At 37.6% G+C, this 22305-nt stretch overlaps 1 protein-coding gene across 1 annotated transcript in view; it reads left to right on the plus strand.

The window, feature by feature from the left end:
- The first annotated feature begins 658 nt into the window (after positions 1 to 658).
- The window catches only part of PIK3R4 (phosphoinositide-3-kinase regulatory subunit 4), a 74212-nt gene continuing 52565 nt past the window's right edge, over positions 659 to 22305 (plus strand). The window contains exons 1-7 of the mRNA XM_060011478.1: positions 659 to 768; positions 1031 to 1157; positions 1877 to 2647; positions 10061 to 10194; positions 11333 to 11915; positions 16238 to 16372; positions 17959 to 18180. Coding sequence (XP_059867461.1) covers positions 1915 to 2647; positions 10061 to 10194; positions 11333 to 11915; positions 16238 to 16372; positions 17959 to 18180 — 1807 coding nt within the window. The 5' untranslated portion in view covers positions 659 to 768; positions 1031 to 1157; positions 1877 to 1914. The remainder of the gene's footprint in view (positions 769 to 1030; positions 1158 to 1876; positions 2648 to 10060; positions 10195 to 11332; positions 11916 to 16237; positions 16373 to 17958; positions 18181 to 22305) is intronic.

Here is a 22305-nt window from a genome sequence, read left to right on the forward strand (position 1 = left end):
TACAAGCTACAACAGGGATAGTCCTCAAAAACACATGAAGTGAAAGAAGTCAGTCATGAAGACCCACATGTTGTATACCATATACACAAGATGTCCAGAATAGGCAAGAAACAGGAAGTAGATTAGTGGTTGCCTAGGGCTGGGATAGGGAGAAACAATGGGCAGAATGGGGAGTGACTGCTAATAGTTACAGGGTTTCATTTTGGGGGTCAGGAGGAAGATGTTCTAAAGTTAGATTATAGGTATGATTGCACAATTCTGTAAAAAAAAATATATATATATATAAATCCATTAATTTGTGTATTTCAAACAGGTGAACTTTATAATATGTAAATAATATCTCTATAAATCTCTTAAAAAATTCAACTTGGGATATATTAACTTTCCTAAGCCTGTGAATCCTCTTAAAGGACTCTGCTCTGGTGTACTTGGGTGAAGGGCATCTGAACAGGTCCTGGGAGATGTCAGAAAGCTTCAGAGTTTAGGGATTGGGTAGAAGACCTGGATGGGGAACAGACTGCTGTCAGGGAATCTCGTTTTCTTCGCCCAGGCTCAGGGCGCTCGGCCACGCCCCTCCCTCGTTTCCTAGCAACCAGCTCCGGACCCGCGCTCCTCCTCAGGCCGTCACTTCCGCTCCGCGACAGGAAGTAGGGTCAGAGCCGGCAGCTTTCCCGGGAGTTCAGCGTTCGCAACGTCTGCAGCCGCTGGAATAGCGGAGTTTCCGTGTACCTCGCTGTCTGCCTGTCTCCCGGGTTCCACCTCCCGCGGGTGAGGAGGTCCTCAAGGAGTTAGAGGGTCTCGACGGTCCAGGCCCGCGCGAGAGGAAGGCGAGGCCCGGGAACGCGTGGCAGGCGGGGCGGAGGAGGGGGCTGGCGGGGCGACTCCCTGGGGTCTGGGATCACCTCAGCGTGGCTCGGTGTCTGCCGCGGCCCCGAGAGCTTCCCGCCTCTCCCCCGCGGACCGCCGGGGTCCGGGAGACTGGGACTCCTCTGCGAACCTCCTGCAGGATTCCCTTCTCCCTTCTTTAAAGGAGGACCCCTCGTAGAGAAGACTCGCCGGACTGCTGACTCCCTTCCCCGCCCAGACCCTGAAGTGACCTGCCATGACCTCCGTGTGAGCGAGCGATCGGCTTGTGACACTTCCCAGAGTCCCCCAGGGTAAATGTTTGCACGTGTGCACGGCCGTGTGTACATGTGTGTTTTCATTTCCTGCAAAATCTGAGCTAGGAGGACCCTGGGCTGTGTTTGGCAAGTCGGTATTTTGGTTTACTTTTCTTTAGCATCTCTACCAGGGGTTCTTCCTTGTTATGGCAAACCAAACGACTCTGTGCCTTCTGTTAGCTGAGTGGGAAGGCACACTGGAATTAGGCTGGGCGGGCTCAGGATATGCTGATTGTTTGGATTTTTTTAGCCCGACCTGTTTGTATCAGGCGATTCTTAGTTAGATTTAAGTTTTTTATGTGTTTGGGTTTTCTATTCAAGACTAAAGGTTCTTCTTGGACAAAGACTGTGTCATATAGTACTTTTGTAACTCTTATAGCCCCAGCATAATACTGAACACATTAGTAAAGGCTCATTAAGTTTTAAATTTAAATATCATAAAATACACATTCTAACATTTTCAACTTAATAGAGATGGGGCCTATTTACATATAAGTCAGCTCCTGGAAAGGACAATGTAAAATAACAAGATCTTTTAAGATAAATATGTCTGAAATTTAGAAGCTGCCCAGAAGGCTAAGTACAGTGCTCTCGGTGGAAGAGAAATATGGTATATCTATCTTATAGGAAGAGGCCACACAAATAATGGTGTTTCATTGCTTGTTTCTTTTCTTTTTCTCTTTCCTTCCTTTTTTTTTTTTTTTTTTTTTAAATAGGTGTTGTATCCTAACTTACTGAGGTGCTTGCTGCCATTATGGGAAACCAGCTCGCCGGCATTGCTCCCTCCCAGATCCTTTCTGTGGAGAGTTATTTCTCAGACATCCATGACTTTGAATATGATAAGAGTCTGGGGAGTACTCGGTTCTTTAAAGTTGCTCGAGCGAAACACCGAGAAGGCCTGGTGGTTGTGAAGGTCTTTGCAATTCAGGATCCCACGTTGCCTCTAACCAGCTACAAACAAGAGCTTGAGGAACTGAAAATCAGGCTTCATTCTGCACAGAACTGCCTGCCATTCCAGAAAGCAGCAGAAAAAGCATCTGAGAAGGCAGCCATGCTCTTCAGGCAGTATGTGCGAGACAACCTCTATGATCGCATCAGCACCCGTCCGTTCTTAAATAACATTGAGAAGCGCTGGATCGCTTTCCAGATCCTCACAGCCGTGGATCAAGCACACAAATCTGGAGTCCGTCATGGGGACATCAAGACTGAGAATGTGATGGTCACCAGTTGGAATTGGGTCCTTCTAACTGATTTTGCCAGTTTTAAACCCACTTATCTTCCAGAGGACAACCCAGCAGATTTCAACTATTTTTTTGACACTTCACGGAGGAGAACTTGTTATATTGCTCCTGAACGTTTTGTTGATGGTGGATTGTTCGCCACTGAGTTAGAATATATGAGAGATCCTTCAACTCCACTTGTAGACTTAAATAGCAATCAGAGAACAAGAGGAGAGTTGAAGCGAGCAATGGATATCTTTTCAGCAGGTATGTGAGTTGGTCAAATTTGCTAGGGTGGGAGTGTGCATTTATTTTAACTCTTGAACATAGAAAATTAATTTTTTTGGTAAATCCTCCTGCATTTTCAGATAGTTGCAGTATTCTTTCACTGAACGTGTTTCAGTACCTAGAAAATCCAAAGAGTGGTCTACTCATTCAGATGTTTAAGGAATATTTGAATTCTCTCTTCTGTATATGTCAGGCACTGTCTTAAGTGCTAGAGACGTAGATGGGTAATTATGTTTCTCTTTTCAGGGCGCTTACGCTTTAATGGGGAGATAGATATGATATTGAAAAAAGACATTTCAGTGCACTGTGGTTTGCTGTGGTGGTGATAAGCTTAGGCTGCTGTTACAGGAATGTATGGATACTTAAATGAATCTCTGTGGTGGTGATGGCTAGAGTGGCAGGATCAGGAAAGGCATCTCTATTGGAAGGAAGGTATTTAAACTGAGACCTGAAAGGTGATTGGGAGCTAGCTATGGGAAGGGTAGTTTGTTTCAGGCAGAGGGTGTTGCTTATATGAAGACTTGAAGACCAGAGCATGATGCATTGATTTATTAGGGGACTTTAAGTACTTTAGTACATCTGGAACGTAGGGTGTGAGGTAAGCAAGGCCCAGATCAGAAGGGGTCTGGTATGCCCATGCTAGTCTATAGGGACATTATCAGATATGTGTTTTAGACAAAACACTGACTGTAGCAGGAGATAGGAAAACCAGTTAGTGGTCAGCTGCCACAATTCAGGTAAGACATGATGCTGACTGGTTTCAAGTTGTGACAGTTGGAGAAGGAGTGGAGAAAAGTAATGCTTAAGAGATAATTAGTGGGTAGAATTGTTAGGATTTGATTGGAGGATCAAGAACACTCCTGTTCCCCCGGCTTGGGAAACCAGGGGGATGGTGATACCAGTCACTGAGCTAGGAGACACACGAGGAGGAACAGATAGGGGGTGGGAAGATGCTGAGGTCTGTATTAGATGTTGAGTTGAAGGTGTCAGGGGATATGCAGGGGAAGATGTGTGACAGGCAGTTGTTACAAAGGTTTGGTACATGGAGATGTGGGGTGGAGATGGAGATTTGGTAGTTATCAGGAAACAGGTAGTAGTTACTGTAGCCAAGGGAATGCGTTTCTAGTTGGGGAGTTTGTGGAGAAACTGGTGTGTTAGTTTCTGCTTTCCACCCTCCCTATCCCACCCCTCTAGGTGGTCACAAACCACCTAGCTGATCTCCCTGTGCTATGCGGCTGCTTCCCACTAGCTATCTATTTTACGTTTGGTAGTGTATATATGTCCAGAAGTGATTCTTAAGTGTTTTTGGCTCCCCTTAAAGACTTTGATGAAACCAGGGACCTCCTTCTTTGGAAAAAAGTACCATACATTCATATACATTACATACACAGACCACATGAAGCTTGGTCATGGATTGTAGGCTATCTATGAACTTCTGGAGGAGAAGTGGGCTGAGGATGGTATCCTGAGGAGTACCATATGAATTCTAGCATCACTGCCATTTTTTGTAAATTTTGCAAAGGTTGGCTTTAATCTTTTTCTCACCTGTAGGTTTCCTACAAAGAAAACATAAATTGAGTTGTATTTTAGATTATTTAGGAAAAGTGATATAATTAATGAAGAAATGTATTTCATCTAGGGGAACAAATGAGCTTTGTTACACAGGATTGTACCTCTCTCTGTTGGTCTGTTTAGCTCACTAGTCTATGTCCCAAGGTAATACTGAGGGAGGGTATTTTTGATGAGGTGGGGTAGCTTCCACACTGTAAATATAACAAGATTAGAAATGTAATCCATCAGTCCCAACCTGATCAGTGAATTTATCTAAATTTTTCTTGAACTATTTTTACCTTTTAAACTTACTGTTATGTAAATAGGACTCCTCCAGCTTAGAAATGTGATCACTTTCTAGCTTCAGCGGATCATTTGTAGCTTTTTTTAAAAGTAAAATTGAGGTATAATTGACATATAACATTAGTTTCAGGTGTACAACATAATGATTTGATATTTGTATGTGTTGGGAAATGATCACTACAAGTGTAGTTAACATCTGTCACCATACGTAGTTACAAATTTTTTTTTTTCTTGTGGGTGAGAACTTTTGAAATCTACCCTCTTAGCAACTATAGTCACCTTGCTCTGCATTCCATCTCCATGACTTATTTATTTTATAACTGGAAGTTTGTTATAGTTTTAAAATTTCAGGGATTGATGAAGAGTTTATATTTATCCTTTCTGTGTGCATTATAGTCATTATAGTTTTGTGAAGTTCAACAGAATTCTTACTTAACATTTGTTTTTCCAGACTAAAGAGCTCTACATTGTTTTGGCTGAAGATTTCATTTCTTTCATTTCTTTGAAAGAGGTGGATGGGATCTCTTCACCTCCCACTGCTCCTAAGATTTGATTTAGGCTCTTTGGGTTTGAATGTTAGGCTCTCTGGGTTTGAATGTTACTTTTCCCCATCCTAAGGCCTATCCATGGTTCCTGGCTGCTAGTTTGGGAGAAGTGTATATATTCCCTGTCTCTGGTCATATATATCGGCAGAGCCTTGTTTGCTGGAGATCTTTCATTCATTCACTTGACAAGTATTTGAGTGCCTATTATGTGTAAGGCACTGTTGTGTAGGTGTTGGGAACGCACCTGTGAACAATACTGATAGAGTTTCTGCACTCATGGAGCTTGCATTCTAAGTGTGGGCAGGGAGAGAGAATAAAAAGGTCAATAAGTTAGAAAGTTAATTTTGATTAGTGATAAGTGCTGTGATGAAGTGCTGTGATTTCTAAATGGATGACAAGGGCTGGTAGATAAAATGAAGGCCTCCCCTGAGGGTGACATTGATATGAGATCTGAATGATAAAGAAGGACTCAGTGATGATAAAGGCAACTTGAACAAATTGTTCTATAGAGAAATACCAACCCATAACACCTCTTCCAGAATACCATTTTAAAAGTTGCAAGAAAGGGGACTTCCCCGGCGGTCCAGTGGTTAAGACTCTGAGCTTCCACTGCAGGGAGCATGGGTTCCATCCCTGGTCAGGGAAATAAGATCCCGTGTGGTGCGTGATGCATCCAAAAAATTAAAAAAAAAAAAAAAGTTGCAAGAAAAAAAATCCTGTATTTACCTCTGTATTAGTTTACTAGGGATGACATGACAAAATACTCTGGGCTGGGTAGCTTAAACAAAAATTTATTTTCCCTCAGTTCTGGAAAGTTCCCTCAGAGCCTGGAAGTCCAAGATCAAGGTGCCAGCAGGGTTGATTTCTCTTGAGCCCTCGCTCTTTGAGTTCCAGGTGGCCACTTTTCCCCTGGTGTTCCTTCCTCTTATAAGGACACCAGTCATAATGGATTAGGGCCCCACCTTTATGACCTCATTTAACCTTAATTACCTCTTTAAAGGCTCTGTCTCCAAATAGTCACATTCTAAGGTGTTAGGGCTTCAACATAGGAATTTAGGGGGGTGGTGAGGGATGTAGTTCAGTCTGTAAACAATCTCCATTTAGTTGTAAATAAATGTTCTTTATTTTTACAGTATTTGGAAATAATTTCAAACTTAAAAACTTGCAAAAATAAAAATAGTACGTAGATCCTACATAAATCCTTTACCCAAATTCACCTGTTGTTAACGTCTTGTTCCAATTGCTTTATCACTTATACCTTTTCTCTGCACTCTGTACCCCACACTCCCCACCCTTCCTCCCCACCCCTCCATGGCCCTTTGCCCCAAATACTTTAGTATTTCCTAAGACCCCAGTATTCTCTTACATAAAGCTTATGTAACTGTATGTTGCAGTTACCAACTGCAGTGAATTTAACATTGATAGAATTATTTACACTTTTTATTCTAATTTTGTATTTGACCCAGTAACGTCCTTTATAGCATTTTTCCTCCTCCAGGACACGACCCAGTCTAGGGTCAGGTATTGCATTTAGTTGTCATGTCTCTTTAGCTTCCTTTAATCTGGAACATTTTCACAGTCTTTCTTTGTCATTATGACATTGACATTTTTTGAAGAATACCTCTCCCCTTAAAATTTTTAAAAATTATTTTTATACTCTTTATTTAAAATAATAGACTCATAGTAAGTTGCAAAAATAATGAAGAACCCTTCACACAGCTACCCCCAGTGACATCTTATATGACTGTAGTACCATATCAGAATCAGGAGTTGACATTGGTGCATTACTGTTAACTAGACTTACACCTTATTTAGTTTTCACCAGCTTTTACCTGCACTGTGTGTACGCGCTCGGCCTCACCTCTTTCTTTTTCAATAGAATGGTCCTCATTTTGTATGTATCCTGTTTCCTTGTGATTAGATTCAGGTTATTCATTCTAAGTAGGAATACTGTGTAGGTGATGATGTCTTCACAGTATCGTATCTGGAGGCAAATGGTGTCTGTTGGTGATGTTAATTTTGATCACATGGTCAAGTTCTTGCCCAATTTCTCCCCTGTAGTTACTTGTTGTTTTCTTAATCCCTTGCAACTAATAAGCAACCTGTGGGAAGAAACTTTAAGACCATGCAAATATCCTGCCAGTCATCACAGTTTCCTCTTTGATTTGGTGTCTGTTGATCATTCTTGCCTGATCCAGTCTTTACTATGATGGTTGCAAAATGATGATCTTCCAACTCCAGCACTACCTCCACATTTACCAGTAGGCCCTCAGCATTCTTGTGTGCTCAAGTGTCCTGTCTTTCCCCTCATTTATTTATTATTATTGGTATGGACTCTTTAATTCCTGTATGCAGTTTGCTAATATTTTTTGGAGGATTTTTATCTATATTCATCAGGGATTGGTCTGTAGTTTGCTTTATTTGTGATGACTTTGTCTGGTTTGCTACTAGGGTAATACTGGCCTCATAGAATGACTTGGGAAGTGTTCCTCCTCTTCTGTTTTTGGAATTTGCCAAGGATTGGTGTTAATTATTTTAATGTTTGACAGAATTCACCTGTTAAGCCATGTTGGCTTAGGTTTTTCTTTGTGCAAAGTTTTTCATTACTAATTCAGTCTCTTTAAAAGGCCTATTCAGATTTTCTTTCTTTTTAAGTCACCTTTGGTAATCTTTATCTTTCTAGGAATCTTTCCATTTCATATAGTTTATCTGTTTTTTGGCATGCATTTGTTTAAAGTATTCCCTTATAATTCTTTTCATTTCTGTGAGGTTGGTAGTAATGTCCCCTTTTTCGTACCTGATTTTTATAGTTTGAGTCATCTCTCTTCTTAGAAAAGCTTGTCAATTCTGTTGAGCTTTTCAAAGCACCAACTTTTGGTTTTGTTGATGTTCTCTATTGTATTTTATTCTCTATTTCATAAATTTTCACCCCAATATCTATTGTTCCTTTCTTTTTGCTTTGGTTTTAGTTTGCTTCTTAAGGTTATTGTTGGTTTTTTTTAAAAATTAATTTATTTTATGTATTTATTTTTGGCTGCGTTGGGTCTTTGTTGCTGCGCACGGGCTTTCTCTAATTGCGGCGACCAGGGGCTACTCTTTGTTGTGGTGCGCGGGCTTCTCATTGTGGTGGCTTCTCTTGTTTTGGAGCACGGGCTCGAGGCGTGTGGGCTTCAGTAGTTGCAGCACACGGGCTCTAGTTGTGGCTTGTGGGCTCTAGAGCACAGGCTCAGTAGTTGTGGCGCACAGGCTTTGTTGCTCCGTGGCATGTGGGATCTTCCCAGGCCAGGGTTCGAACCTGTGTCCCCTGCATTGGCAGGCAGATTCTCAACCACTGCGCCACCAGGGAAACCCTAAGTTATTGTTTTGAGGTCTTATAAAATAGGTGTTTATAGTTATACATTTTCTCTAAATGCTGCTTTACTTGCATCCCATACATTTTTGTATGTTGCTTTTGTTTTCATTCATCTCAAAGTATTTTCTAATTTTCCTTTGATCATTGGTTATTTGAGTGTGTTGTTTAATTTCTACATATTTGTTAATTTTTCAGATTTTCTTCTGTTACTGATTTTTTTCATTCCATTGTGGTTTGAAGGATGTAATTTGTATGATTTCAGTCCTTTTAAATTCATTGAAGCTTGTTTTATGGTCTAGCATATGATTTCATCTGGAGAGTGTTCCACATGTACTTGAGAAGAGTTTTGTATTCTGTTGTTAGATGGCGTGTTCCTTTGATGTCTGTTAGATCTGGTTTATAATATTGTTCAGTTCTTCTATTTCCTTCTTGCTTAAGGTGTTCTTAATAGCTATTTTAGTTTTTTATTCTAAAACTTGACACTATGGATAGAAATTAAGAAATTTATTGAGTGTTTATTATGTATCAGGAGCTGTCTTAGTTGCTGGAGTTTTTTCAGTGAACAAAATAGACAAAAATCCTTTATGGAGTCTGCATTCTAGTGGGTATATGGACAATAAAGAAATAAATACATACAATATGTAATGTGGCATTTGGTGATGTGGGGAAAAACAGCAGGGAAAGGGGAAGGGGAATGTGTTAGATAACGAGTGTGGGGTAGTTGTAGTGGGGGGGCTTGGAATTTTAAACTGGGCATTCAAGAAATGCCTTACTGCTAAGATGACATTTGATTCAAGGTCTAAAGGAAGTTTAGGTGTAAGCCATGAGGGTGCTTGGGGGTATAGTATTCCAGGCAGAGGGACCAACACATGCAAAGGCTGTGACTAAGGTTGTTTAAGGATCTCCTTAAGATTTTTAAAATGCATGTCATATACTGATCAGTGAAACTGCTTTGTCTTTTTGGGAATGTAGTTGCTTTATTTATTCCTTGTTTGAAGATTATGTAAGTGCAAAATGAAAGGTATCTCTCTTTCCTTCTCTAATCTTACAGCCACACTTCTTAGCACTTCTCATTTTATAAGTGTGTCTGTTCACTGGTTTACTTTATTTCTTTCTTCCTAGAATTAAAGCTTCATGAGGGCAGAGTTTTTATCTGTTTTATGCACTGAGTCTAGTGTGTGGTAAACACCTGATAACTTTTTGTTTAATGATGAATAAATGAGTTGTCAGATGTTATTTCTCAGTAGTTTCTTATAAACCTAATATTTTATAAATTCATATTTTGAAAGAATACTTTCTTATGGCTTTTAATCTATCTTTGTATCTCTGAATGTATGTGTGTATATAACATGTGTAATTGTTTTCATTTATAGAACCAGGAAGTAATTTTATTTGATTTAATTTTTTTTAAGAAGGAGAAAAATTAAATAGGCCTTTTTTGACTTCATACTTTTAGAAACTGATGATTAGGCAATAGACATTTTTCCTGTCTTGCTGGATTGTAGTTGTATGCTGCATTAAACATTTTAATTCGGTTTACTTTGAGTTTTGCATCTTGAGTTTTATGAATTCTCTGAATTCTTGATCTGTGTTAATATCTTGCATTTCATTTTTAATGGAATTATATCTGCTATTTTCCAGGTTGCGTGATAGCTGAGCTTTTTACAGAAGGTGTGCCACTGTTTGATCTCTCTCAACTTTTGGCTTACAGAAATGGACAGTTTTTCCCTGAACAGGTGCTGAATAAAATTGAAGATTGCAGTATCAGAGAATTGGTAACTATGCTACAAATATTTCTCACTTTTGCATTAGTCAGTTCTCTGGAATGTTCTGAATTTGGGACAAGCAGTAAAACCCCATGGACTCATATACCAGCCTATTGTTTTTACTTTGTTAGGCAGAAGTGTACTATTTTTTCCCCCTTCTTAGGCACAGAGCTCATTTGACTTTATATTACACACACACACACACACGCACGCACGCACGCACGCACGCATCTTTCCATTATAATATTTAGCTCTGCTTTGGACAGATTTGGAAGGAAGTAAGGAGGTGCTTGGGGGTTAGAGATTGTCCAGGGTAGAGCTTGCTAGTAAGAAATGAAGAGGATAAATATCTAAAATGAGGAGACAGGAAACAGCAACTTGAATGTAATACAGCAGTATAGGGGCATTTCATATAAAAGCAACTAGCTTTGTGTACCTCCCTTGACCCTGAGGGCAGGTCTGGAAGGGGAGCTGTAGAATCACACATTAGTTTAGCAGAACAGATGTGAGGAATTCTTTGGGAGGTCACGTAAGCCGTATATCCACAGTACTGTTTGAGGGGATCTTTTCTAAGTCAATCAATACAGTAAGTGATGCATATGATGATGACTCTGAGCCACGGAAAGGTTATGTATATTTAAAATATTCTTTAGTAAGGTAGGGAAACATGCATTTTGATTTCTATTACGAATGGCAAATATTAAGAAATAAGATGCTCCAGAGGAAGCCAATTTAGTTCACGTTCAGTGAACAGTACACTGGATTAGGAGTTGGCATACCTGGCTGTTCTAGGTGTGGCACTCATTATCATGTTGTGTTGGCTAATTAACTTTATGAATTTGGGCCTCCTTTTCTTAACTGTGAAAGGAGTGAATCTGACTAATTTTTAAGGCTAATCCTCTTTATGTGTCTGGCCCATCTGGAGTATGTTAATACATGATTCCTTGTTGCTTCATAGGATGATAGTAGATTCATATATTACTCAGTAGTCAGGTTCTGAAAGTAGTTTGAAAGATAAAGATTAGAAAGAGTCAGAATTACCTCAAATATCCTTTAAATCATATGTTAAGTTGCAGTTGTAGCTTTCATTTGATTTAATTTTCTGTTCTCAAATCTATTTTTTACTCCCTTTCTTGCCTTGGTATAGGTAACTCAGATGATTCACCGGGAACCAGATAAACGTTTAGAGGCAGAAGATTACTTAAAGCAGCAGCGTGGCAATGCCTTTCCTGAAATATTTTACACTTTCCTTCAGCCCTACATGGCCCAGTTTGCCAAGGAAACATTTCTTTCTGCAGATGAGCGTATTCTGGTTATAAGGAAGGATTTGGGCAACATTATCCACAATCTCTGTGGACATGATCTGCCAGAGAAAGCAGAAGGAGAGCCTAAGGAAAATGGGCTGGTTATCTTGGTGTCAGTTATAACGTCCTGCCTACAGACCCTTAAATATTGTGATTCCAAGCTTGCTGCTCTGGAACTTATTCTTCATTTGGCCCCAAGACTAAGTGTAGAAATTCTTTTGGATCGTATTACTCCATATCTTTTGCATTTCAGCAGTGACTCTGTTCCTAGAGTGAGGGCTGAAGCCTTGAGGACGTTGACCAAAGTTCTTGCTCTTGTCAAAGAGGTTCCTCGCAATGATGTTAACATCTACCCGGAATATATTCTGCCAGGCATAGCCCACTTAGCCCAGGATGATGCTACTATTGTTAGACTAGCCTATGCTGGTAAGAGCTTATTGTCGAAGTAATAACCACTCATATTTTTGAAGTTAGTGACTATAATACCTCTTGTTTCTCTGACATCTTTGGGAATTCCAAGAGTGAACTTTGGTCCTTGAACTATTTGTGTACATTTTAATAATATTTATAGCCGATCTGTTCCTGGAACTCAAGCTTTGTGTGTATCCTTATTTTTGAGGTTATCAGAATTATTAAGTGAAAAATATATAATACCAGAATCTTATGATTTTACTGGGAGTATTATTATTATTATTATTTTTAGTCCAAAGCTTGGGAAGCAGAGCAGCAGTTTTTTTTGTTTTTTGTTTTTTTTTTAAATTTTATTTATTTATTTATGACTGTGTTGGGTCTTTGTTTCTGTGTGAGGGCTTTCTCCAGTTGCGGCAAGTGGGGGCCACTCTTCATCGCGGTGCACGGGCCTCTCACTATCGTGGCCTCTCTTGTTGCGGAGCACAGGCTCCAGACGCGCAGTCTCAGTAGTTGTGGCTCATGGGGCCTAGTTGCTCCATGGCATGTGGTATCTTCCCAGACCAGGGCTCGAACCCGTGTCCCCTGCAGTGGCAGGCAGATTCTCAACGACTGTGCCACCAGGGAAGCCCTGGGAGTATTATATTTAATTTGGAGTAAGACTAATGTTCACAAGTATGTGCTTCAGGTCTAGTGTCTTTAGGCCTTTATAAAGTTTCTCTGAACAAATACGTTTGTTTGAATATCAGTATTAGGATATAACAGTCTATTGCTGTTGAAAAAGATTAATTTTGCTGGGTAATTTGGTGTTGAAAGGACCTAGCCCGTTTGTTAAGTTACTGAATTTTAAGGTCCTTTCAGTTACTATGATGCTTAAGAAGTGTGGCTTCTTTGTGATGAGGTGAGTGTGTTATATAACAAACTTACCTGTTTTATTTGTAATTCTCATAAAATAAGTGATACAGATTCATATTTTTAGCTCCCCAAATTAATTTCGAATGCTTATTTCTGCATGGAAAATGTCATTGAAACATTTACATAATTTCATCATTTATTTTTAAAATGTAATCTGATGGAAATCAGGAATTCTGAAGTCTTTGTAAGTAGTACATAACGTGTGGTGATGATACTGTCTCTTTCTTTGAAAGATACTTGCTTATTAGTTCATTATTTTATGATTTACTTGTCATTATTTTAACAGAATGTGAAAAGTGGTCTTTGGACTCTGTCTTTATGGCTAGGCACATCCACAAAGTGATTGGTGGTTGTTGGCTTTCTAAAAAATACGTATTTTTAAAAATATTTATCCATTTGCCTCTTTATTTATGGTTTCTGATTTCCATAGCTTTATAGGTGTAAATTTTAGGCTTAGAAAATTCAGGATTTCTTTAAGACATATCCAAGTTTATCATTTGGAACAAAGCATGTTTACAATTCACTTGATAAATAGAAATACAGTTGACCCTTGAACAACGTGGACGTTAAGGACGCTGACCCCCCACACAGTTGAAAATCCCCATATAATTTATAGTTAGCCCTCTATCCATGGTTCCACATCTGTGGATTCAACCAACCATGGATTGTGTTATACTGTAGTATGTACTCTTGAAAAAAAATTCGAGTGTTGTTCAAGGATCAACTGTAATTGAACTGGATAAAATTAAATGAAAGAAAAGCTTATGATTTTTAAAAAACAAGCTGTATGTTTAGACTATTATGACCTACTTTTGTCCCAGTGTATCTTGGTCTTTTCTCAATTGTGGTAAGTAGGTAAGGTTCTGATGTGTAGGTACCATATTAACATACTTATATTCAATTTCTAGCAGTCACAGCATAAAAACAATAGCTACTGTTTATTGAAAAATCTGCTTTGTACATACTGCTCAGGGTTGCAAGGGTTAGTTGCAAAAGATATAGAGATTCTAAAATAGGTTCTAGATTCTAAGATTTTAAGATCTGTGTATCTCTTGAAACTGACACTTGGAACAACCTTGAGCAGTAGATGTTATAGTGCCTTTGTTTCCCAGCTGAGGAATTGGGGATGGGAGAGGCTAAGGGACACGACCAAAGTGTATCTGGACTAGTTCTTTCTCAGTTCTCAGAGCTGCTGGTCTAGACCTTGATTTTGAAGCAACCTGCTTTTATTTTACCCAAGTGTGCTGGGTCTTAGTGGTAAAAGTCCATGGTAACCCAGGGTCAGTGCCAGGACCTTGCAGTGCCCCATGCCACCCAGCCGTGGTGAACCAATGGCTTAGTGCATGATAAAGCTGCCTTTTTAGATAGAATCTAAAGTCTCTTTGAACTTGTATGGTTAAGTGTAATTAAACCACACATGTCAGTAATTATAAAAGTTTAAAAATCAATTAAAAATTTCTTTTATAGCATTGTTTTTAAACTCAGAGATGGTGGTCTAGATTTGTTTCCTGTGTAAAGTGAACTGACAAGTGTGTTGTAGTTTATGAACTTAAATGGGGAGATAAACATAGATCTGCTCAGACTTGAGAGGTGCCCCAGAAAGTAAGAGATTTTTCCTAATAAAGATATTTTCACTAAAGTGGGGATATTCATCTAGAACCATCAGGGGATGGTGTAGAATTCTCCCATCTTTAGGGTGAGCAGGCATTGCAGGGTATTAATAACTTGCTTATTTAGAGGTAAATTTTTGTTCTACTCAGAACAGTGTTGAACCTGGCAGCAGTGGGGCGTGGGACTCCAGGATGAAGGGAATCACTGTATTCAGTAGACTCAAAAATGTCAGTTATTGTGGGATGCATCTCAATTTCGGAGATGTTAAAAAGTGAAGAAAAAGTGAGTCTTAGAATCAGTAAAATAAGGTAGTTTATGTTCAGTGCTACTCACTGCTGAGAAGGAAAAGAGTGCAGTCTTTGCGGGTATAGTCGTATATTAGGAAGCATGGAAGTGGGAGGAGAAGAAGGATAGAGGCACAGGAATAAATAAAAATGGAGGGAAGAGGAAAGTATAAGCAAAGAGCAGATATAACTAACAGCAAGTGTGATAGCAGAACTTAGAAGTAGATACTTTCACAGTGGTGAGGAGTATAAATAGTCTTAATAGATGATCAGAGAGAAAGGAGAAGATACAGATCACTGCAGGAGTGTGACAAACAGTCTGGCGCTTTGGTTCACTAAGAACCTCAGAGTATCACTTGTAAAGCAGTCCAGTAAGGGTTGATGCACTTTGGTAATGGTTCTTTGAGGTGGATGTGACTCAGTTATGTATGAGGAAACTGAGACTCAGATTGGTTAAGCAGCCAGCTAGTAAGTGCCAAGGTCAAGGTTTAAAAAAAAAAAATTAATTTTTGGCTGCGTTGGGTCTTTGTTGCTGTGCGCGGGCTTTCTCTAGTTGCGGCGAGTGGGGACTACTCTTCGTTGCGGTACACGGGCTTCTTATTGTGGTGGCTTCTCTTGTTGCGGAGCACGGCCTCTAGGCGCACGGGCTTCAGTAGTTGTGGCACGTGGGCTCAGTAGCTGTGGCTCGAGGGCTCTAGAGCAGGCTCAGTGGTTGTGGCACACGGGCTTAGTTGCTCCGCGGCATATGGGATCTTCCCAGACCAGGGCTTGAACCCGTGTCCCCTGCATTGGCAGGAGGATTCTTAACCACTGTGCCACCAGGGAAGCCCCCAGGGTCAAGGTTTGAGCCAGGGTCTGTGTGATTCCAAAGGCCAGCTTGATCTGTGATTTTAATGTGAAAATGTGTTTCTCTGTTAGCCTACTGCATATCTCTTACCTGATAAACTGTTTAAAAGGTAGGTCTTTGTGGAAGTATTCAGCTTTTTTTGCCTCAGATGTTTTGAGTGCTATATTTTGGGCTATTTGGTATTTTTTCCCAGTTTTATTGAGATATAATAGACATACATCACTGTATAATTTTAAGGTATAAGCATAATGGTTTGACTTAAATATATTGTGCAATGATTACTGCAGTGAGTTTAGTTAGCGTCCATCATCTCATGTAGATATAATAAAAAGAAAAAAAAAAGAAAAAAAAATTTTTTTCCTTGTGATGAGAACTCTTAGGATTTACTCCAATAACTTTCATATATACCATACAGCAACGTTAACTATAGTTATCATGTTGTACATTTCTGTATTTTTTAAAGAAGCTTATGATTTATTATTAAAACAGGTAGTTTGGGTATAGTTGTCGATTATGAGATTAGTTACTAAAAGTCTGATTAGGTTAAGTGCTAAATTGAAAAGTCCTGCTTTTCTTTAGTCTTAATGATTATTATTTATATGTATTAAGACTTAGGGAAGAAAAGTTATAAGTATTACACACATTTATGATTATAATTATTATGAATTTTCTTCCTTTTATAGAAAACATAGCTCTGCTGGCAGAAACAGCTTTGAGATTCCTGGAATTAGTACAGTTGAAAAATCTCAGTATGGAAAATGACCCAAATAGTGAAGAAATAGATGAAGTTACACATCCCAGTGGAAATTATGACACAGGTAGTATGATTTTCTGTTATTTAGAATGAATTGCTGATGTGAACTTGCAACAAACTCTCACTTACAATTTTAATGTAAAATGAAAGAATACCAGATTTATAGAGGGAAGGATTCTGCTGTCTGACTGTTCTCTTTCACTCTTATACATTGTTATCTAGCCAGGAAATGACCAACTTGTCACCACAGATTCTAAGCTCAGTAGTTTTTCAGCCAGAATTGGTTTGTGTCAAAAGCAAAGCTAGCTGAATTATATAATTCTTACAGAATAAAAGGAAAAAACATTGGAAACACCATAGCCAAAGAATCTAAACCTTTTCTCCTTATGTGAGTTTATTTTGAGTGTCCTCAGTCATAAACAGTGTTTCTTTCATACTACCTATGATGTATGTATCAGAACCCACACCTTTTACTGTAAAGGAGCAATGTGATGGTAAATTCTGTGAGGTCAGAGTCCCTGCCTCAAGTTTCTCTACATCCACACAGCTTTTAACAGGCTTTTAATGAATGTTTATTATGTTAAAGATTTAGAAGTCAAATAATGTACTTAGATCTATTTCAAGATGTTTCTAGTTCAGAAAAACTAGAGAAGTCTACTTTTCAGATTTTTATGCTATAGACAACTGTAGTGTCTCAGTTACTTGTTAGAATGGATCATTTTATGCAGCAAATATTATTTGGAGTTGAAGACACTGGAATAATTTTAAACTTATAGAAGGATGTATCACAAAGGAAATCCTCACTTTTTTTCACGGAATTACTTAGAAAATAATACTGTCCTACATCCTATAACCATGTAATTGGACCTTTTAAATAATGAAGCTAGGCATTAAAACTTTTGGGGAGTTAATCTGAAGTTTTTCTTAATGTGAACATAGAATTGTGCCTTTCAGACTGCCTTTTCCCTTGACAGTGGCTGCCCTCATTCATTTAGTTGGCAGATAATTGTTAAACATAAGCTTTGCATCAGGCAATTCGTGTGCGTGCTGTAAGCACTAGGGATATAGTGGTAAATAAGACAGAAAAGATCCCTGCTCTTGAGATTGTTTCAGTAAGGAAAAGACAAACAGCTAAGTAAATAAATAAATGAAAAGGGGAGGGTAGGTAGGTGATAAGGTCAGAGAAGAAGGCAGTGGCTAGATCATGTAAAGCCTTGTCAGAACTTGCAATGTATTTTCTGGCTTTCTAAAATATAATTAACCAACCTTTAAAAATGCTTTCTCAAAGGATTGCCCTGTACCATCAGATTATATCCTGAACCAGTCCAGTAATTTCAAGTCCTTGATTAAGTTGATCTTATTGGAGCAGTATGATCTCCCTCTGGTGCTTTCCCATAGGTTTTCTTTGAGCCTTATAAATTAACTAGTGAGATAGTAACCATGCCTGTGGCATCTGCTTATTAGGATGTTTTTCAATCTATATTTCATTTTCCCAACTATCCTTCAGAGCTTTGAGTAGTGGAAAAACTTAGTAATTATAGACTTTCTCTGGTGGCTTCTGTAATCATTCTCTTTTCTCCAAGGAGTGAGAAAGACTGGGTCTATATGTTTGGAGAAAAGAAAATTGATCATATTTTTCCTTTCTTTTAGAGCTCCAAGCCTTACATGAAATGGTCCAGCAGAAAGTTGTCACTTTGCTAAGTGACCCTGAAAATATCGTGAAACAAACCTTAATGGAAAATGGAATAACACGGCTGTGTGTATTCTTTGGACGTCAGAAAGCCAATGATGTTTTATTGTCCCACATGATCACTTTCCTGAATGATAAAAATGATTGGCATCTGCGTGGAGCTTTTTTTGATAGTATAGTTGGTATGTTTTTTGCTTGTTTTTAAATTTATCTTTAAGATTTGAATTATCTTCTCAAACAGATACTTTCATGCAGTCTGAAAGGTGACAGTACTACCAAATTTTATTAGTAATGAAATGAGTTCCTGGTATTTCTGTCTTCATGCTGCTTTTGGTTGATGGAAGTATCTTAGTTGATAAAGGGATTGGTTAATAAAACTGATATACCCTTATAAAGGGATTCCATGTGGTCATTAAAAAGTATGTTTTAAAAGAAAATTTAATGACCTGGGAAAGTACCATGAAATATTATTAAAATGACTGAACCCAGTTGTGTAAAGGTAACAATAACAAGTCTGAATATACTAAGATGTGAACAGTGATTATTATCTCATGTTTGTCAAATTTTCTATAGTAAACATGCATCACTTTTACAATCGGAGAATAACAAAGTATAATTATGATTGAAAATCAATCTAATTAGAAAGAATTAAAGCTTATAGGCTTTGCTTTTTGTAAACTGAAAATTTGTGAAAAATTAATCAGCTTTTTTCCTTTTTCAAAATGTTGCAATTCTTAATTTTCAGATTTATCTAAAGAAGAGAGACATCTTGTATTTTATATGCATATGACTCCTCTTGCATTTAGATTCAAAATTAGAAAGAAATAGACTTTATTTTGGTAGATTGTCATGTTTGACACAATATTTAATATTTTTCTTTTTGGAGTAATAAGTGATCATTTTCCACCTGATTGTACTGACCTTTTCAGTTTTAGTTTGGGTCATTTATGAAATGTTATATGCTAAAGCCATATTATTAAAATTACCCACTAACCCTTTTTATATCATTTTACACATGATTATAAAGCTTGTCTATTAACTCAAAAGATTTAAAGACTGTTCTGCACACTGGAAAGCTTTGCAGGTATCCAAGCTTTCTTGTGTAGTAGCAGAAGGCTGTAATAGAGTTTAGATTTTGATTTCCAATAATCTGGGAAAGTAACTGCTAAAAGGTTTGCTGTTGGATGTTTTTCCTAAAAAATTAGAAAAGGAAAGAAACTCATATAGCAACAGTATTCCTATTTTTACGAATATTATTGTGTAATGTTTTGGAGAAAAGGTTACTTTCTACTTTTGAAAAGCCTTGAAATTGCTGTTCTTGCTTTGTTATAACTGGAGATTACTGTACCTCCTCTTTTCAGACATCTCTAGTTTGTTTTTAATTTTTACATTAGTTTATTGATTCATGTCAGCCCTCCATCTTGGACTCCATCTAACTCAGTTTCTAAATACAGTATGCTTCTCACACCTTTCTGTCTTTCATGCTCTCTTCTTTCAAATAATCTTATTTTTATTTCTTTTCTTGGGAAAAGGTGGTTCTTGGAACTTCATCTATTGGTTAATTCATGTGTATTTTGAAAAAATGGCCTTTTTTTCTTTTTTTTTTTGCGGTATGCAGGCCTCTCACTGTTGTGGCCTCTCCCGTTGCGGAGCACAGGCTCCGGACACGCAGGCTCAGCGGCCGTGGCTCACGGGCCCAGCCGCTCCGTGGCATGTGGGATCTTCCCAGACCGGGGCACAAACCCGTGTCCCCTGCATCGGCAGGAGGACTCTCAACCACTGCGCCACCAGGGAAGCCCGAAAAATGGCCTTTATGTTAGTTCTTTTTTCATTTTAAAATAATTTTCATTGATTTTTTGTTTGTTTATAAAAGTAACATGTACTTCCTGTAGAAAAATTGGAAAATTCTTGAAGAAGACAAATCCCCTCCAATCCTCTAGCCCACGTACAGCCTCTGTTAATGTTTTGTTTTTTTCTTCCTATGGGTCATCCTTGCCTTCTCCTTCCACCCATCGTCCCGTTCTGCCATCTGTGAGGCACTGCCGTGTGCTGGCTAAGAGCAGGCACTCTTGGCGACAGACTTCTGGGTTCAAGTTCTGGCTTTGTCACCTACTGGTTGTGGTTCTAGGGGAAATCATTTAATCTTTTGTGTGTCTTAGTTTCCCTATCTGTAAAATGGGAATAATAATATTACCTAACTCACTGGTTGTTGCAAAGATAAGATGAATTAACATATGTAATAGTGCCTGGCACATAAGTGCTATGTATGTATTATATTACTTCTTAGTCTTGTTATTTTTTAAACCTTTTTCTAGGAACATATGTATATTCTAAGCATTTTCTCATGTCATTAAAAATTCTTTGAAACCATAATTTAATAGAAATATTTCATTATACAGTTTTATCAAAATTTATTTAACTCTTCTTTTGAATATTTAAATTGTTTTAACTTTCGTCAACCATATATTATACACATAATTATTTACATAAATATTTGCCTGATTATTTTCTTAGGCTAGAAGTCTGAAATTTTAATTACTGAGTTAAATAATATGAACATGTTTTTAAAACTTGACACATTTTATAAGCTTTTCAAAAAGATTATATCATTTACTACTCTGATCAGCATTGTTTGATAGTACTGCACAGCCTTCCAGTGTGGAATAGGCTTCAGTCAACCTTTGCCTGTTGGTAGCTTAAAGCAATGACTTGTTTTAGTGTATATTTATTTGCTTATCAGTGAAGGTGAAAAAAATTTCTCATGTTGATTACTCATTCATGTTTCTTACTCTTTGAATTTTTAGTTTATTATTTTGGCCCCTTTTTTGATGGTATTATGCTTTTCTTATTGATTTTTTCTGAGCCTTTTATATATACATTAAAAACAATAACTTTTTATCTTTTCTATGGCACTTTTCTCAAATAACTTGACTGTTATTTTTTATGTCTTAAAATAATTTTAGTGTTGTCTATTTGATCTTTTCCTTTGTGATTTTTTTTTTTTACTTTTGTGCTTAAATATTTTCCCATTTCAGAATTAGGTTAATAATTTGTTGGGCGCATGTCTGTTTTGTTTTGCTTTGTTTTAATGCTTTATTTTTTCACATAAAAATATGAACTGTTTAATTGATCTTTATTTTGGGCTGTGGTATGAGGTGAAATCTAAATTTTTCTCAGAAATATAACCAATTTTCCTAACACTATTTACTAAACATTTCATTTATTTTCCATTGATTTGTGAAGCTTCTGTTATCACCTGTTGCATGCATATATGTTTTAGGGTTACTTTTCTAAATATCCTATTCCATCGATTTTTTTTACTTCTGTACTCAATATTATACCCTTTTTATAGCTATATTATATTTTAATTATTATATATTTATAAGCAACTTTAGTATCTGGTAGAATAAGCTCCCAGATGTCAATCTTCTTTTCCAAAATATTTTGAGCTATTTTAGCTCATTATACATTTCAGTTTGTAAAGTTTTTAAATATAATCCACTGGAATTTTAGACAGCGTTTTTTCTTTTATTACAGAAAAAAAATTCTAAAATTATTTCTCAATACAGTGGAAATATGCTTTTGCAGATCACTCAAAATATATGAAGTAAGTATGGAAGGCAATAGTTGCACTTTCCAGAGGCACCTACTCTGGTTTGTGGTTTTGGTTTGATATCTTCAGGTGATTATTGCCATGTCTCTAAATAGTATTTTCATATTACTCTTTTTAGGGTTATCAACTTTACACTTTATCTCTTGACTTTTTCGTATGCCACATGAAGATTTAACTCACTCATATCATACCCCAATCCCCCTTCGCCTCTGTTTTGAGATGTAGATCTTTAGTTTGTTGTTTTTATAACTTTAAATAATTCAACCTGTTTCTTATTGGTCTACTTCTGACTTGGACTACAAGAAATTTAGTGCCTCCCTTCCTCCCTTCCTCCCTTCCTTCTTTTCGTTTTTCTTCCATTCTAATTCTTTTGTTGGTTAATAATTCAACTAATTGTTAATTGACAGTTCAACAATTGCATTTTCATAGTTGATAATATTTACATTCTGTTATGTAACTGTAATAAAGTCTTTTGTGCTTGTATAGACTGATTCTGACAATTCAAAACAATTTACATGATTAAGAATGTGTAACTTTTATTGACTTTAGAGCCAAGTAGTGCACTATATTTATAACTGCTTCACCACAATTCTAATGCCATAACTCCTTTATCACTTGATGAGAATGTTTATAGCATCAAGGATTCTTTTTTCTATCGTCTGCAAACTACTAAATGCACATTTTAATTTATATC

Source organism: Delphinus delphis, chromosome 4, assembly GCF_949987515.2.
Source record: "Delphinus delphis chromosome 4, mDelDel1.2, whole genome shotgun sequence".
Lineage (NCBI taxonomy): Eukaryota > Metazoa > Chordata > Mammalia > Artiodactyla > Delphinidae > Delphinus > Delphinus delphis.